The 17511-nt window shown below is 42.2% G+C and overlaps 1 protein-coding gene across 4 annotated transcripts in view; it reads right to left on the bottom strand.

Annotated features, from left to right (window-relative positions):
• Kcnq5 (potassium voltage-gated channel subfamily Q member 5) overlaps positions 1 to 17511 on the bottom strand; it is a 556834-nt gene that overhangs the window by 519366 nt on the left and 19957 nt on the right. For 2 of the 4 annotated variants that reach the window (XM_050134657.1, XM_050134659.1), the window contains exon 1: positions 9591 to 11350. The exons of 1 other annotated variant lie outside the window; for it this stretch is intronic. In XM_050134657.1, coding sequence (XP_049990614.1) covers positions 9591 to 9988 — 398 coding nt within the window. In that variant the 5' untranslated portion in view covers positions 9989 to 11350. Of the gene's footprint in view, positions 1 to 9590; positions 11351 to 17511 lie in introns of those variants that run through there. One more of the 4 variants, XM_050134658.1, reaches the window with a different exon arrangement.

Raw genomic sequence — 17511 nt, 5'->3', positions numbered from 1 at the left:
TATTCCAAGTCAGAGGTTCTCCTACGATTAACATGCATTTTTAAGGCCATATATTAACCTCCTAGTTATAAGGAAAATGAGGATTTCTGGTGCTAGATTATAGATGTTTTCATGCATATAGAAACTCCTAATGACTAGGACAAAGTATGCAGTAGTTTTTTTTTTTTTTTGAGGTTGGATATTCATTTAGTGGTTATGGAAGGAAGGGAGAATGGGAGAAGAGCAGGGCGGGGAGAGGCAGTAAATATTTGTAAGTTAAATGCTACTTACCAATGCTTAGTCTGTTTCCCCTACATTTTGCTATTACTCTATTGCATTCCCTATTTCCTCATCTATCCTTAGTTGCAGGCATTATCCAGGTATACATCATGACCTGCAAACTTTTTCTTTACTGTCTTCCTTGTGATTTTATCTCCAGTATTTTAAAGCAGTATCCATGAGCTACTACTATAAACACACTTTCAGAAATTTCACCAGCACCAAAATTTCAGTATCTCCATAGTTAATCTCATTTTTATAACTGCTTACATACCTCAACTTGTTGTGCCACCTGAAGTTCTGGTCCCAGTTAATGGCCTCACTATCTATATAACAACCCAACCCTATTACCAGAAATAAGAAATCTATCTCTCTTTATCTTTTACATTTGATAATTTAAAAATGCCATTTCACTCTGGAACCATATTTTTTCTTCCTTTCCTGCATCATTTCCCCAGTCTGTAGCCTAACTGACTAACAGTTTCAAAGATGACCATCTCTGTTTTTGATCTCCTTCAAGCCATCATTTGTAGCTTTGGCCAAGAAGTACACTAAAATGAGAGCTAGTGATATTTGCATGTTCTGGTGAATGCTTGTAATCCCAGGACTCAGGAACCAGCCTGGGCTTGATACAGATGTGGAGGCCAACCTAGACCATATCAGGAGACTCCATTAGAAAAGCAAGGAAGGAAGAAAGGAAGGAAGGAAGGAAGGAAGGAAGGAAGGAAGGAAGGAAGGAAGGAAAGAAGGAAGGAAGGAAGGAAGGGGTCATTATTGCCTGCCTTAGTTCTCTCTGTTTCAAAGATTAACCAATAGATGGTAATACTTTTTAAAATCCTAGAATTTTAGAATGGAAATAGAGCCTTCTACCATATTATTCCTAATTGTATTAAAGAGCAGTCAACACACTAATGGAAGTATAAATATTTTAAATAGTTTATATAAATATACATTGCTCTCACATGTAACTCTAATATTATAATTTAATATGTCCTGTTCCCATTTCACAAACTAAGAAAGCTGGTATTGAAAGCAACTTCCTCGTGGCTATCAAATCAGTAGGAGCAAAACTGAGGTTGAATTTGAACCTAATCATGTACTTCTGTGATATCATCCACTTTGTGGAATAGCTAGCATTGAACACATTAACTTCTGCGGCTTTAAGTTACATGAGAAACTGGATGTATGGTTACAGTCAATGACATATAAACTTTAATATTACCATGGAGTCAAGAAGAAACAGTCTAGAATAGCCTTATAAATATTACTAAGGGGATAATGTCCAATATGACTGTGTTTGTAAAAGCCATATCTCTTCACATAAAGTTAAAATCAATTAACTCTAAAATTACCAGATAATCTTATATAACTGAATGAATTTAGCATTTTTCTTTTTTTTTCCTTTCTTTCTTTTTTGTTCACTTGATTCATTTGGCTTTCACTGGAGTAACAGAAGAAAGGTATACTCTTTGATGATGAATGCAGTGTGTGTTGATGTTGTAAGCTTAGCGATGTGTGTAGACTAGCAAGCACATATACCTAATATAAAAGTAAGCATTATTTTCAAATTAGAGAACTTCTGAATTAACAAATACTTAGGAAACTCGCTCTTCTGACAAAATCATGCAAAAATAATGTTAAAAGAATCACTAGGAATCTCTGGAACTCATCAAAGAATTTTACTAATAATGCAAAAATAAAAAGGGAAGTTACATGTCGATCTGCCTCCCATTTTGCAACCAAATAGAATGTTGAAGAGTATACTTATAAATGCTTGGAGAAAAATGAAAAATAAAGTGCAAACATGGACACATCCTCCTGTATAACTGGATTGTGGCTAGTCAATGTTTTGGCTTCCAGTAGTTTCACACCACTGGGTTAGGGCAAAACATGCTCTGCCGGCATTTTCATCTGCCAAAATAGCCATTTGCAATTAAAAATTAATATTGGCATTACTCCTTTGCAAGCAATTATCAAAAGGCTTCTGGCTATCTTCCTTGTTTATAGTGCTTCTTGCACCACAACTTTATTCCACTTTGAAATACTATTCTCATATTTTTGTTTCTTTTATGCCATCCTATTCCCAACGTTGATATATGAACAATTTTAACATTTTTTAATTGGCTCATAGGCCTCAAGTACGAAAGTATTTATTTATGTTTTTAAAAAATAGACTGATTTGCAATGGTATATACTATATTAGCTGAATATAAAGCAGAATAAATTGAACCCCTCTGCACCTAAGGGAAATAAGTATTTTTTTAATGAATGCCTTTTAAACAAAATGTAAGCATCAGTTTCTATAGATATGGACTTAATTTGGAACAGAATTCTTATGCAAATAATAAGCAATTAATTAGATCTAATGACATCCGATACAGAAAGCCAACAGTAGAGTAAAATTCCATCTACCAAAGGGGAACTAGTATGGTCTGGAGAGTTGGCATATCAGTAAATGTACTAAGATGCACACATGGACTACAGCTGTGCAAAAAAGAGTTCTGGGTATTAGTGACCCAGGAGTGGGATTGGAGTTCTAAGCACATAGAGTGGGGAGAGGCAAGGACCAGGGTTTTTCTCCAATCAGAGCAATGTTGTGCTAAATATTGGAAAGATTCCTTTTGCTATGGTAGGGCACATAGAACTTGAGGAGTAGGGTGTGAAGGTATAGCCATGGATTAGGAGGTAATTATCCATGTAGTATGATTAATAAAAACCCAGAGACAGAAATTGGGGTTCAACCCGAATGTCAGAAAAAAACAAAACAGCCACTGGCTCTTACCTCTACCTCCTCCTGCCTCCAGGAATCTCAAATGAGACTGTGTGTGAGAGTTGTCTCCTCCCATTTTATATTCTTCTCTAGTGCTGGGATTAAAGGCATACACCTCTACCGCCTGGTTTCTATGGCTAACTAGTGTGGCTACTGCAATTAAAGGAGTGTGTCACCACTGCCTGGTTGTAAGGTTGACCAGTTGGGCTGTTTTACTTTCTGACCTTCAGGCAAGCTTTCTTTATTAAAATTATTACTGAAATATCGCTACCTTCCAGCACAGAGATGAGAAGGGAAATGATTAAAATACCAGATAACTTTGTATTCCAAATACTTTGTTTCGTCTGTGATAGTATTTTAAAATCATTCTATTCTGCCATTTTACTTGGGTGGCAGACACTATTATGGCCATGCATAGATGAAGAGTCAGAAACCCAAAGGGTCAAATGATTGCGCCACATCAGTTACTTAGAAAAGGTAGAAGTCAATCCATCATCTTCTGAGGCATTAGCATCTCCAAGAAAATTGCAAAGACCTGGTATTTCTTTCAGCTTTGGCCTACTTGAAATTTCTGCATGGAGGATTTCCAAAGAAAACCACTTCTTCACTCATCCAGTTAGCAATCAACACGGCCTGATGAGATACCTAAGACCTTGTTAAATAAATGAGATTCTGAATTAAGTAGACTTTCTGCAAGGGAAGTTTTCTCCCATACTAAAGGTCTGGGGCAAAAAGACACCACCCCCACAAAGATAAATGAAGCGCCATGATCTATTTTTCATTGCCTTCCCAGAATGCAATGAAATCTAAGAAAAGTGGTACCTACCTCATCCATACCAACTGCCTGGAAATGTGCCTACGAAGCGACTTTTGAATTGCAATTTGAAGAGACAATGAAAATTGAAAGTATGTGTTGAAAAGACAGGGTGCACTACGTGGGAAAAATAGACAGCATAGCATGAACAATAGAAAAGTCATGGGATACGGGACAGAGTGGGCCAGCAAGGCTAGTAATCAGAAGGATAGGGACTTGGGGAGGGCTATAATTAAGTCACAAAGGTGACATGAGGTTCTCGTGAACTGTCCCAAGGAACCTGGAGTCTAATTTACATAATTCCTAATCATACTTGGATATACTAAAATACACTTTGACCTGAGACATTTCACATTTGCTTTGGCAACAAAGGCCTTGTTTTTCAGGTGCTTCATTCAGAAGAAACCCAGTAAAGTTTCATCAGTTTCTGAACCTCTGGATTATTCCATCAGTGTTCTGGGTCTATCTTCAGATTCTTACTCATCCACCCTTTGCGCTTTTCGCTGATCTTTGATTCATTGTTCTAATTGTCACAAGCTGATAAAGATTTTATAATCTAGGTATAGGATCAAGACATTTCTATTAACCTCAAGATTTTTTTTCAATGAATTGATTCCCTCAAAGCATTTTCCTGTGTGACTTGTATGCGCTTGAAATACTAGGGGTTGCTGACCTAAAGCCCATGAGACAAGACTTAAGCTGGATTCCTGTTCCCAGGCCTTCCAATTGTCGCCCAAATAACTAAGCACATCTGACATTTTACTTGAACAAATTTGAACTCTTTATATTCCTGTGAAGTTGAGTCTTCACGGTTTGTCATATAAATTACTGAATACTTCTATTTCCCAAATCACAGGCTGGAATCATCTCCATTTGCCCCTCAGATGAGTGAAAACATGCAATCAATTCCGTATCTCTAATATTTTTTTTTAAAACAAATGACTGGAGCACTCAGCCCTAAATGGAACATGTGTATCACACCTCTCCCCTTACCCATCAAAGGTATGGACCATCAAGTAAGAGGGCACACAGAAATTTTAAGGGCCAGGGGTTAGGAGAACCTATTACACCGTGACATAGCACCTTCCAGACGCATGACAAACTCACATCAGCGGTGGTTGCCTGTACAAGATCAAACCAGATAATGTTCCAGCATGGATCACGATGAGTTCTCAAGGCCCCACCCCAACTGAAGAGTTATAGTCAGCTGATGGCCGGTAGGTGAGGAAACATTTTGTTTAGGGGTCTTGCCTCTCCTTAGATTGTGCATGTGCCAGTGGATAGCTCTACACCTGTGGCAAACGGGCAACATGAACTGGACCTCATGGGTTATGAAAGAACAAGATATGAAGTTAAGATGGGAAAGTGGTAGGAGATATGAGAGGAGCTGGAGGGGGAAATAGGGAGTAGGTATAATAAAAAATATATTGTACAAAAGTCTCAAAGAATGAATTTTAGAAGAAAAAGGAACATTGCTGGGTGAATCTCTTTTTATCCCCACAGTTACTCCCTTAGTTCCTTATACAATCATCTCTCCCTTTTTCAGCAGCCCAGCACACAGAGAACCAACAGACATTTTCAGGGTGAATTTGATAAGAAAAAATATATATAGTAGGAAAGAATGGAAATTTTCTAAAATTGTTACCTCCTGAAAATTACAGGTCATCCTAACTCCATTTTAAATTCCCTCTCCTGACTCATTTTCCAAACTAAGATGTATCCTCTTGATTTCCACCATTCATTAACCACTTTAGTCTATAGGATAAAGACAAGGTTCCACGACCGTCATCACAGACTACTCAAAATTAGGTACATGCCCCCCCCCTTATCCTTTTTTTTTGAAAAAGGCTTCATCCTGCAAGACTTTTTTGTTTATTCATTTTACATACCAACCACAGTTCCCTTTCCCTTAAAATCCTGACAGTTACAAGACATCCACAAACCTACATTTTCACTAAAGCTACTGTCTCTATCAAGATCGCTCATTTGCTCTGTGCTGTCCACCTGAAATAGCTTACTTAATTGTCCAAACTCAGCCCCTGTCTAGTTTCCCCTTTAAAGACTGCTCGCTTTTCTGATCTCAGCCTTACTGTCTGCTCTTTTGCATGAAGCTTTATGACTTATCTCTTCTGTCATCGTACTGATAGCATCATTTCACACTTGTTGAAAGGCTTACACTCACCCAAATGCCTTTCCTCCTTGAAATCAGAGGGCTTCGACTCATTAACTTGGAAATCATCGCATTCCTCAGATGTTCAAATATGCATAAATGGGGAAGTCTATGAATGATATAATCATATTTAGTTTTTATTAATAATACTTGTGTCAGGGTGGCAGCTACAAGGTTGGAAATAGAAGGAAGATGGCCAGCCAGTAGAGGATAGTTTGGGAGAAACTGGAAGGGCAGAGAAAGCAGCAAACGACAGAAAGAGATATATCTGGAAAAATATTTCTAATCAAATGAGCAAAATTTAATGGTCATTCGGGGGCAGGAGAGGGGAAGGATGACTCCAGGGTCTCTAGCTTTGGTGGAATATTCTAGTTTAAAGTATTTATGAATTCTCATCCATAGTACTAAATCAGGCTAAGACACTGTGCAATGTGATGCTAGATGGATATGTCGGCATGGGATGCATCTCACAGCGCTTCCTGTGAGAGTCCTCAGGACTGACCACGTTTGCCATAGTGAAACAAATTTACCTTAGGGACCCTATTACGAACTCCTGCAACCACCATAATTCTTGTAAATTTCCCCCAAATAAGGGCAATTTAAAAGAAACAAACAACCCAAAGAAATCATCTCCTATTTTAAGAGCTCATCTAGTTAATTGTGTCACATCTGAAGACAGAGCACACTGCTGCCAGGGGACTCCTAAAGAGCAGGAAGTGCCTGGATCACCTAAGGCCCGCAAATTCAGAGGAAGAAGTCACTTGAAGCAGGTCACCTCTGTTCTTGCCAGCATCCTTACCAGTAATCTGGGATATATACTCGTAAGATCACATTCAGACCATTAAAATATCATTATAATAATTATTTTCACATATTTTAACAGAAATTTCTCTTTACCTGAAGTATAATATTAAACACAGTTCTCTCATTTCTTGGCAGTGGAAACCCTGGGCTAACCAAGTAAATTCATCCCTGAAGCGCCTCATTAATCACAGTGTACTTGTTCTTGGCACGGACCTTAATACGCTACAAAAACCGTTATTAAAGTAAGATTTGAGGATTCCCAGGCAGGCAGGGCATTAGTTAGTTACACCTCCCTAGAAATTATTTTCTTACAGTTTCCTGTAAAGGTCTTATTAGGCTTACAGCTCAAAGTAACCTTGCTTTATTAATTTAATGTGTAAATTCCTGCTATTCAAAACCTCATTTAAAGTCATAAGTAGTGATTACCCCTCTTTGCCCGGGCTCTGCAGTGGTTGTGTGCCATCTTCCCAGGAGCTGACTCTGTCCACTCTGATTGCATGCTAGGGCAGATCTCGCATCACTATGTAGCTGAAATGCTCCAACCCTACAGCCGCAAGGCTTTTGGAAGCATTATGGAGAACCTTATATTAGCAAAACTGTGCTGGCTCCTAATTCACTGACCAAAGCTGGCTAACAGGCAAAAGCTTAAAACTAGAACCTTTGAAAACAGCCATTTGTTGAAGTGTAAAAAGTCCCAGAAGCCCAGAATAACTGACTTAACAACCAGATACAAAAAGAAAATATTGTATCTCGAGAAATGTTCATTCGTGTTTATAAACAATGCTTAGGAGACATCAACATGTTCTACTATGGTGGTTGTGTCTCTGAATCCATAACACGCAGTTTACCCAGATAAAATGCAATGTATTACATCATATGTAAAACTCAAAGTCATGACTATTTTGAGCATGTTCTAAAAATATCATCATCCATACTGTAGACATTTCCTGCAAATTAAGCATCATGGCTGCTAAATTTTTCAGTATATTCAGACAGGTCAAAATAATTTATTAGGCTCATTAAGTACTAGATTAATTGCATATCAACCCAAGGAGATGTGCTTAACAAGTGTCAGTGGTGTTTCCTTTTCATTAATTACATCTTGAGTCCGTGCGACTCTTCCATCCGCAACAGATAGGACTTATACGTTTGGGTGCAATGACGATACAAAACAACATTCCCCGTGGATGCCTTGCAAACATAGAAAGCTGACGGGAATAGTCCACCTAACCTTACACGTTCACATCAATCTGGAACCGTAAAAATTTCCAGACACCAGGGCCCCAGCGTGCAGACACGACCAATTTCCTGAGTTCTACCTGGTCATATTTCAGGTTTGCCTATTTACAAAACCAGTCCCTTCTCTCCGGTTAGTATTATTTTTTAAGTTTCCTGGGTTGGTGCCAATTCTTCATTCCAGGGGAGGAATAAGTATAGGATGGCAAGCTTCATTTCTGAACGAATTTTTTTGTGTGCCCCAAACATATTTTACTAAGAAACAAGGAATCAGTCAGCATGTGCCTGCAACTTTCTCTGACGGTCTCCTAAGGCTAATGTATTTCTCTTTAACATAAGGAAGGGAGGGACGCGGAGGGTGTAAAAAGACGAGCGTTCTTTAAAAACAGTGAATTAGACAGGGTGTAACGGCATAAAGACAACTGTAAATCGTCCAGATAAACCTAACTCTAACAGGAGATCGAATGAATGGACGTTGTGGGAAAAACAGTAGTAAACTTTAAAGCCACTGAAAGGTTTTTAACGCCTAAGGGAAAAATAAACATTTGCTTCCAATCATTTTCTCATTAAGCATTCTCTGCTAGATGGCAAAGCTTACTTAACACATGCACGCGCGCGGGCACACACACACACCTACACACACACACATACTACACACACACACACACACACACACACACACACACACACACACACACACCACTTTGTCTCAGTGCCATAAATGCCAACTGAACCCAGTGCTTGATCCAGGTCAGAACTGACCCCTTGAGTCTCTGCCGGGACACTGTGGGCCATGTTCCCGAACCCACGGTTCTCCACTTGCTGCTGCAGCTGAGTGGAGCAGAGCTTGCATGGCCCGCTAGCACTCCTAGACTCAGGCCACCTTTCTGTTGCAAAGACGACATGCACTGACAGATTTTCCGTTGGTGACAGCTGTGATGGTGGCCAGGCGTGTTTCCGGGCGGGCGCGCTTAAAACCTGGTCTCTCTCTCTCCACCATGTAGCAGCTTCCTGTGCTGGACCTCCAGGGCTGACTGTGGACCCACCCTTCACCTTCTCCTCTCCACTCCATCCCTCACCTCCTCCCCTGTCCTATACACTCTCCAGCCTCAGGTTGGTGCCCATCCTCCCAGAGCGTTGCCCAGCTCCTGGGCGCCCCACTCAGTTAAGTTCACGTATGTCAAGACCTAATCACTCCCGATTATCTGAGTCGTCTAAATCCTGCTTCTGCCTCAAATCACACAGGTACCTGGAACTGACCGGCAGTTTTTTTGGGTGCTATAGGGCAACATGGTTCAAGCTGAACAAGTGCGAGAGGTGGGACAAGAGAGATGGAGGGCTCCAGAGGGCTCTATCGCGAACACGTGCAAAGAAATAAAAACCACCACGTGTGTGTATGTGTGTGTGCGCGCCCGCGCGCGCGTTTCCGCGCCTCCAGCCAGGGCGCGGGTTCCAAGTGCACCCCAGGGGTTCAGGCGCAGGGGGCTCCCCCACAGTGGGTTTGGTTGGGGGGCGCACGGGGGGGGGCGGGTACTCACACGAACGCGTGGTAGACGAACGCCCAGCCTCGGGGTCTCTCCAGCACGTTGTACAGATAGTTCTGCACCCGCCGGTACTTGACGTTGCGCCGACAGCTCTGGCTGCTGGTGTAAGAGAGCGGCTTCCCCAGCAGGCTCATCCGGGCCCCCTGCTTGCCCCGGCGGCTCTCTCTCAGGCCGCCGCCACCTCCTCCGAGCGCCGCCGCGCGGGTGCCGAGCAGCAGCAGGCCGTCGCCCCTGGCGGCCGCCGAGTTCAGCAGCACCCTGCCACGGCCGGACTCCACATCCTTCATGCCGCTGCCCGGGCGCCCCCCACCCGCCGCCGCCGCTGCCGCGCCGCTCCTCACCCAGAGCCCGGCGGCACCGCCCTCCTCTCCTCCCGCGTGGTGGCGGGGCATGGCATCACCACCGGCACCGTAAGGGGGGCGCCGGCGCCTGCGGCGGGGGCAGGGGCCTCATGTGCACGGGCAGGTCGGCTGGAGGAAGCCCGCAACCGACGGGGCGCCCCTGGGGGCAGACGAGCTCAGTGCCCGGGCTTCGGGCGGGGGCGGTGGGGTGTGCGGAGCAGGCCCCGGGAGGTCCGGATTTCTGCCCCCCTGCCAATTCCAAATCCGGACCTGTTGGGGGCGTCACTTTGAGAGGTGTCCCTTGATCTCCTTTAGTTCCCCGGCTGCCACTCCCTCCTCCCCGAGGGTCCGCGGGCCGGTCCGGGGGCTTGCGGGGTGCCCCCAAAGCACGCTCCCACGCGTGTACACCCAGCCGGTGTCGGCTTAGTCCGTATCCTGCTCCCCCCGGCAGAACACCAGCCTGATCCTAATTCCGTCTCCCGGGCTGGAGTTTGGGTGGGTTCTTCCTGAGGCTTGGAGCTGTCCGGAGAGTGAAGTCCGCCCTGTGCCTCGTGAACAAACTGGACCAGCAGTTCTCTGGTTTTCTCCCGCCGCTATGCCACGGTTGGTCCTGCCATCCTCCCGCAATGGGTGTGGGCAGAAGCAACTAAGTCCTGCCCTCCAGGTGCTGGCTAGCCTTTGAGCGAGCCAGCAGGGCGACGCTTCGGGTAGTTGCGCTTGGGTTCCCGCGCTGGGGACCAGTCCTCCGCAATTCAATGGACACACCCGGAGACTGACAGGCAGGGACCCGGCAGCTTCCCTCGACTCAATCCAGCCTGCAGGCTGTGACTTTCCATCCTAGCCTTAGACAGCATACCCGAGAGTCACGGAACATCCTTCCCATCCCCAGGGATGGGGTGTGGGGAGGGCGTAAAACTCCAGAGCGGTTCCTTTGCGGTGAGGGAGCTGCCATGCGGCTCCTGACAGAGAAGCCTGGGAAAATCAAGAAATTTCCATTTAAGTGGGAGAAAGTCACAAAACTGCTTAAGTCTCCGCAGCAGCGGTGGCGTCCCCAATGAGTGGGAGAGGAATCCTAGAGGGTGGGGAGCCCAGGACCTGCCTCTTACCCAAGGTTAGAGACTTGTTAAGGGGAACCACTGACTGGGTCTCACACCATCTCTGGCAGATGGGCGCCCCAAAGCCCGCGCTCTTGGCTGAGAGTGAAGCCAAGGTACTGCTGGCTGGAAACGCTGGCTTTCAAAAACATTGTTAGCGAGTAAACAACAGATTCAGCCTGGGTTGGGGAAACTGAGAGCACGCCAGGCTTGGGAACTACTTCCAAAAGAGCAGCCTTCCTCCCAAACATGGAAAAAAAAAAAAAAAAAAAAAAAACCACCAAGCTCAACTGAGCTATGCTTTCAGTAGAAAGCTGTGGTAGACAGTAGCAAGGTGGTTATTCCGTGTGCCCTTTTCACTTCCTTTAATATTAAGCAATCCTAAGGCAAAAAACAATCTTATCTCGGGTTGTTTCAGCCTTAGCAGATAATACTCTACCAACACCCCCTCCCCACACACACACAGTGCATACACCCACGCCTACGGACAGCTGCTCATTGCAACCAAAGTGTCAGCTGAAAGTTTTACTTTTACTTTTGTCGTTGTTGCTTTGTGAAGACACCCCTCCCTGACTCTTAGAGTCAGCAAGACCTTGCTTTCCTTAAAGGCTCCGGGCAGTAGGCACTACTAACTCTGAGCTCTGTGCAGCTGGCAGCCATACCACGTGACTGTGAGCCGAGCACCAACACCCAGAGTCACTCCTACTTTCCCCTAATACACTTCACACCCACACACCGTGGAGGTGCTAGAGAGATTGCTCCGCGCCCTGCTATTCAAGGCAAATGCGGAGAGCATCCTGGAATAAGCTCTGCAATCCTAGAGCTGCACGGAGACCCTGGCTGAAGGCGGGGAGAGTTCGGTGCAACTATATTTAGACTCCCCACGGAGTTTCTGTGCAGGGACTTTCAGGGTGAAAGATGTAGAGACTTAAAATGACTCGTGTGCACGCCTCGAACGTGAAAAAATCTTAGTTTTTTTTTTCTGAAAATAGGAAAAATGAAAAGGCCACTTCCCCTTAACGAAGCTGTTTTCTTTGCTGTAAGCTTCTACTTCTGTGGTTAGATCACCTTCGCTTCACTCAGAAGCTGGGCCCCACATACAGGCAGGAAATCTCCGAAAGGCAGGACACTAGAGCATGTTTCTCCTCCAGAAGGCTCCAGGAAGTCAGCTGCCTAACTTCTAAATGATGCTTTTCTTGGATGCAGGAATGAACCAGGGAAGCTATGATGTCTATTCCGAAAACGCCATTAAACTGGGATGGGAGGGTGGGAGAGACAGCTTTGATTAGTAAGGGTTATAGCTGTTGAAGACATTTTCAACTATCTCTTCTGAGTGTGATCCATTTAGTTACAAACCCAGAGAAGGGAGCCTGATGGTGTATCCAGCAGGAGTTCCTGGATGAGGCACTTGGAACCCAGCATCCTGGCTCCCAGTTACAGGACCCATTCTTCAGATCCAAGCAAATGGACCAAACATCACAGGGCAGGGCTGTATGTACAGCACTGCCTACTACCTCTGGAAAAGGCTGCTCTAGGTGCAAACCCCAACTAATCATTCTGCTCATCCATTTCCATGAAAGCAAGATCAAGTGGTCTGTTAAGACCTCTTGCTGGGCGTTGGTCTCTGCCATGCTTTCTTTGCTATCCAGTAACTTCCCTCGATGGCTAAAAGTCAACTTGGAGGAAAATAAACTATTCGTAATTAAACTTTGTTGTTATTGTTGTCCCTAGTCCTATGAATAACGTGTTGCTAGGAAATTACCTTTTCTTTCTTTTTCTGAAGTAGCAGTATAGAGAGTAGTCATAGTGAGGCGTGTATAAAATAATGTAACATATGTTTCATGAACAATAATTATATTAAAATATTACAAAGAGGTAATGGTAAGGGTACTTGACAAACCCTTTTATTTATTCATTCATGCATTTATTTATTTATTTTGGTTTGTACAATAGGATCTCGCTCTGTAGCCCAGGTTATCCTAAGGCTACATATTTAGCCTAGGTTGACCTCTAACTGGTCATTATCCCCTTGCCTGTGTCCTAATTGCTGGGATTATACATAAGAGCCAGCAGACCTGTGCAGAGAATCCCTTGTTTAAAAACCAGTTTTAATTGCTAGTGTAGAATGTGTGGGTTGACTGGCAGTCCCTCATCCTTTCATATGGTTTCACTTTAACTGGGTGGTGGTGGTACCTGCCTTTAATCTCAACACTAAGGAGACAGAGGCGGGTGGATCTCTGTGAGTTAGAGGCCAGCCTGATCTACAGAGTGAGTTCCAGGTCAGTCAGAGCTACACAAAGAACCCCTATCTTGAAAAACAAAACAAACAAACAAACAAAAAAAAACAGAAAAAAGAAAAGAAGGAAAAAAAGGTTTTGTTTTCAACTATTCCTGTGACCTTGGAAAGTAAACCCTCTAAAGTCTGTATAGAGATGCTTTCAGTTGAATATAGTAACTAGAAAATATTTCATACCAATGTGCTTTCTGTTCTGTTCTATTTTCTTTCTGAGCAGTACTCTGGAATATCATTAGAAATGACCCACGTACGCAAGAGATGCACTTAAGTGTTTTAGCACTTGGGGGAAAAAAAAACAAATTAAATAGCTATGAATTTCAGTCAAAAGCCAGAGAGACTTCATTATACTCCTCCTTTTCTTTTTCTTCATGGTAACCCTTCTTACCCTTTGTCTTCATCCTCTGAACACAGCACAGACTCACAATCAAAGTCACATACATAGTGCTGATCAGCTTGTATGGTGTCAAAGGCACTCTCCAGGGATACAGATGTACTGGTGTGAGAGTCCTGGCTAATGAGTGTAGCAATGATAAAGGAAGTTGAAAACCTTAGAACAATAAGAAAATTTACTAACAGAATATAATAGAACCCCATGGTTGCTCAGTGACTTGCACAACTCACAATCACAATAATAGGCCTGGAGGCAGCACCAAACCCCCTACTTTTTGAACAGAGAGCCCTTTAAACTAGATCACCCTTCTTTTTAGCTTCTATTTCCTCTGTGGCAATACATAATCAATCCAATAAGCATAGCAACTCTACTGCATTTTTTTAGGTATTTACCATTATAACCACTGACTCAGTAAACTTGTTTTCATGTATTAAAAACGCCAGGATGGTGTACCAAAGTATCACCTTTTGTTAAAGCAGAATGACTGCTTCTAAGAGATATGACAGAAACTTCTTAAGATGTTTCTCTAACAAGCTGATTCCAGAAAACCCAGCACAATGTCAGCGACCACGTGAGGCTGGACAGACTGCTGGAGGTTTTGTATAATCGGCCTCTGAGGCCTGCATTGCATTGGCAAAGAGAAATGACTACCCGAAAACAGCCTGGCCCGAGGGTACAGGAAGAATGTAGGAGGTGTGAAGGTAGTTCTGGGAAAGGGACCACACCCGCTCTGAACATTCTGCAGGCTGGTAGGATGACTGGAACTTCTCTAGTAATAGAGAACTAGAATGCTGTAGGTCTTTTGGGCTGTCTTTCATGCCTTCGATTGTAATTTATTGATAACTCTGTGTTTGACATAAATTCCTTTTGACTTTCAGGTAAAATCTTTTTAGCTTCCACCATCCCAGAGGTTAAGATGACACCAGAGGCTTGTAGCAGAAGTGTCCTTGCTTTGCTGATATTCCTGAAATAACTGATATTTCAACTGATGTAGACTTTAAATGCCTTAGTTTATACCTTTTTTTTTTCTGTCCCATTCCTACAAAACAAAACAAAACAAAAAAAAGCATGAAGCTGTTACTACATTGGTTCATGATATTTGAAGTCATCTAAGTCCGTGTCCTCAGGCCGTGGCGTCTCTTATTTGGCTCCAGAATCCGCTATGCCTCATTCTCTTGAGGCGAGCACTATGGTTTTGCTTCAACAGCACATACATAGCTGCTAAGAGGGGGTTTTATAAGGTAGCTAAAGTGTAGGGCTTCAAAGGTCTCACTGGTGTCATTCAAAAAGCTACCTTTTTTTTCTAAGAATTTCCCAAATATTGTCCTGATCAACACTGCCATAGCAAAATAATTTTAAGTGTTTATTATGTGGTTCAGTATTGCTAACACTGGTTTAAATCATTATTTCATTTGGTTTTAACAGTAACCCCACAGTATGTGTTTTAAAACCAAAATTCAGGTTATATTTAAAAACAAGAAATAGCTTCAGTCTTCCTGTGGAAATAGAGTCTCCTTGTGTAGATATTTTTACTGAGATCTTAATTTTTATTGAGAATTTTGAAGCAGTTCTAAGTCTCGTGGTATTAAAGTTCTGACATCATATTTATATTTTGATCTATTTCCTAACATTTCGATTTCATTCATGAAACCCTGTTTATTTTATTAGCCTATTCTAGCAAGTTACTTGCCAGTGTTAGCTTAGATACCATTTTCACGCTTCTTCGAGGAAGTAACTTGAATGGAATCATTACAATATTTCAAGATTCATACAGTCAGAAAGAGTCAGTTGATACAGAAGTGAAAAATCTCCCGTGAGCTAGTGGAAAGTTGTGTTATAATTCTATGCCCCCTAGTGGTACTGACATTTTACCATCATTCTTCAATGAGGATTTAAAGACACATCCTTTATGAAATACTTCCATGTATTTATTACTTCTGTATGCAATTGTTAATCAATAGGTGTCTTACTAGCTGAAGCGGTACAAAGATAAAAACAGAAATAGCCCAGGTTCTTACCGTCCAAATCAGATGGGAAAGATGGATAAATCAAGTAGTTATAACTCAGTGAGGAGTTCAGAAAAGGTTCTGCAGAATGTCATAGGAAGCTACAGAGGATTTTCTGAAGAATGAGATAGATGAGTAAGGTGTTGAGGAAGAAGCAGACTATGATGAAGACAAAGGGACAGAATCTTGGGAGAGACAATGTTGAAGGAAGCAGAACGGATCGTGTGTTAAGAATGACAAGTAGTTGGATTACACTCCAGCTAGGTCACTTCTGAGGCAAAGCTCTAAGCAGGAATCAGGAGAACCACCAGAAGATCTCTATGGCTCAGGGACCAAATTAGGATTTTATGATTTTATCCTGTAGAAAACATTACCTATAAGGCCGGGCGGTGGTGGCGCACGCCTGTAATCCCAGCACTCGGGAGGCAGAGGCAGGCGGATCTCTGTGAGTTCGAGACCAGCCTGGTCTACAAGAGCTAGTTCCAGGATAGGCTATTTTAAATAGAATGAGAACACTCACTTTTTTTGCAGTTGTAATGCCTTATAAATTTTTCTGCATCCTTCTATCAATCTGATCAAATCTCATTCAACTCATTTCTTATTTACCCCAATATAAGTTTCCTCTTTGCATTAACAGTTAAGACACATTCTAGATATTAAAATATTTTGGTAACAGTATTTTCATCCCTGCATTTTAGCTTGTACATGAACTTTATAGTGCCTTTTCATTTAAAAATGCTACGCATGAACAACACTGTTTCCTCAAGGGATGATGTTATCATCAGTAGGCTCTTAGTGTGAGGAGCTATTTGCTGTTTTTGAGGAGAGTCATTTATAACTGGGAGAATCTGTGCAGCTGTGTTTGGCTTCATCAGATGTTTCCTAATAAACAACTGACAGTGCTGCATATCCACATGTGTTTTGCTGCATCCATTTCTTTCCCTTAAAGCAGAAAGATAGTTTAAAAGGTTGACATTTCACCTGCTTGTTAATATAGAAACATAAACATGATTTTCTGTCAGTAAATTATTTTGAGTGGGCTATGGCTTATCTTTTTCTCTTTTATATAACAGGATGTCTCTGAGTAAATAATCTAAAGCCAGAGGATTCAAGCCAGGACTTATAAATTCTCTAAAATAATGTGCCTCTATTTGCTAATGATAACAAGGATAATAGTCAAGTCATTTGTCTCCTAGGTAACAATTAGTCCTATGATTACCGTGATCATGTTTATACTACAAGCATGCATGACTTTAGAAACATTATTGATAACATTACAGTCTATCTATGCTTCTTTAACTTGCTTCTGACCCTAAAAAATCTAGGAATTATTTGGATGTTGCTGGATATTTGAATTGCTTTAATTTAATCACTCAACTTGAGTAGGTTTTTAAATTTTAATTATTAAAGTTATTTTAACACCTTATCTTAATCTTCATTTGTTAATTTTGGATACATATAGATGATTTCAATAAAGTAGTACCATACTAGCTCAGAAATGAGTATAATAAAGGTTCCTTCATTGTTGGGTAGACTCACAGATCAACAATCCCCTTCACCAACAGAGAACAGGAACTGAGTGAAGCAACCATAAGGGAATGATGCAAACTTTATGTCTGCATTTATAGTACAAGAGACCATGCCCAAGTGGGCTGGTATCTTAAAGGTTATTGGCTGAAGAAGTTCCCACAGCACCCCCCCTTTTGTTCAAAATAGGAGAGTTCCAAACCCAATAAAAAAATATATACAATAAAAACAAACATCAAGTATTAAAATTAGAATTATAA

The sequence above is a fragment of the Alexandromys fortis genome, unplaced genomic scaffold (assembly GCF_014885135.2).
Source record: "Alexandromys fortis isolate MF-2015 unplaced genomic scaffold, M_Fortis_MF-2015_v1.1 scaffold_20, whole genome shotgun sequence".
NCBI lineage: Eukaryota > Metazoa > Chordata > Mammalia > Rodentia > Cricetidae > Alexandromys > Alexandromys fortis.
This window is presented reverse-complemented; position numbering and strand designations above follow the sequence as displayed.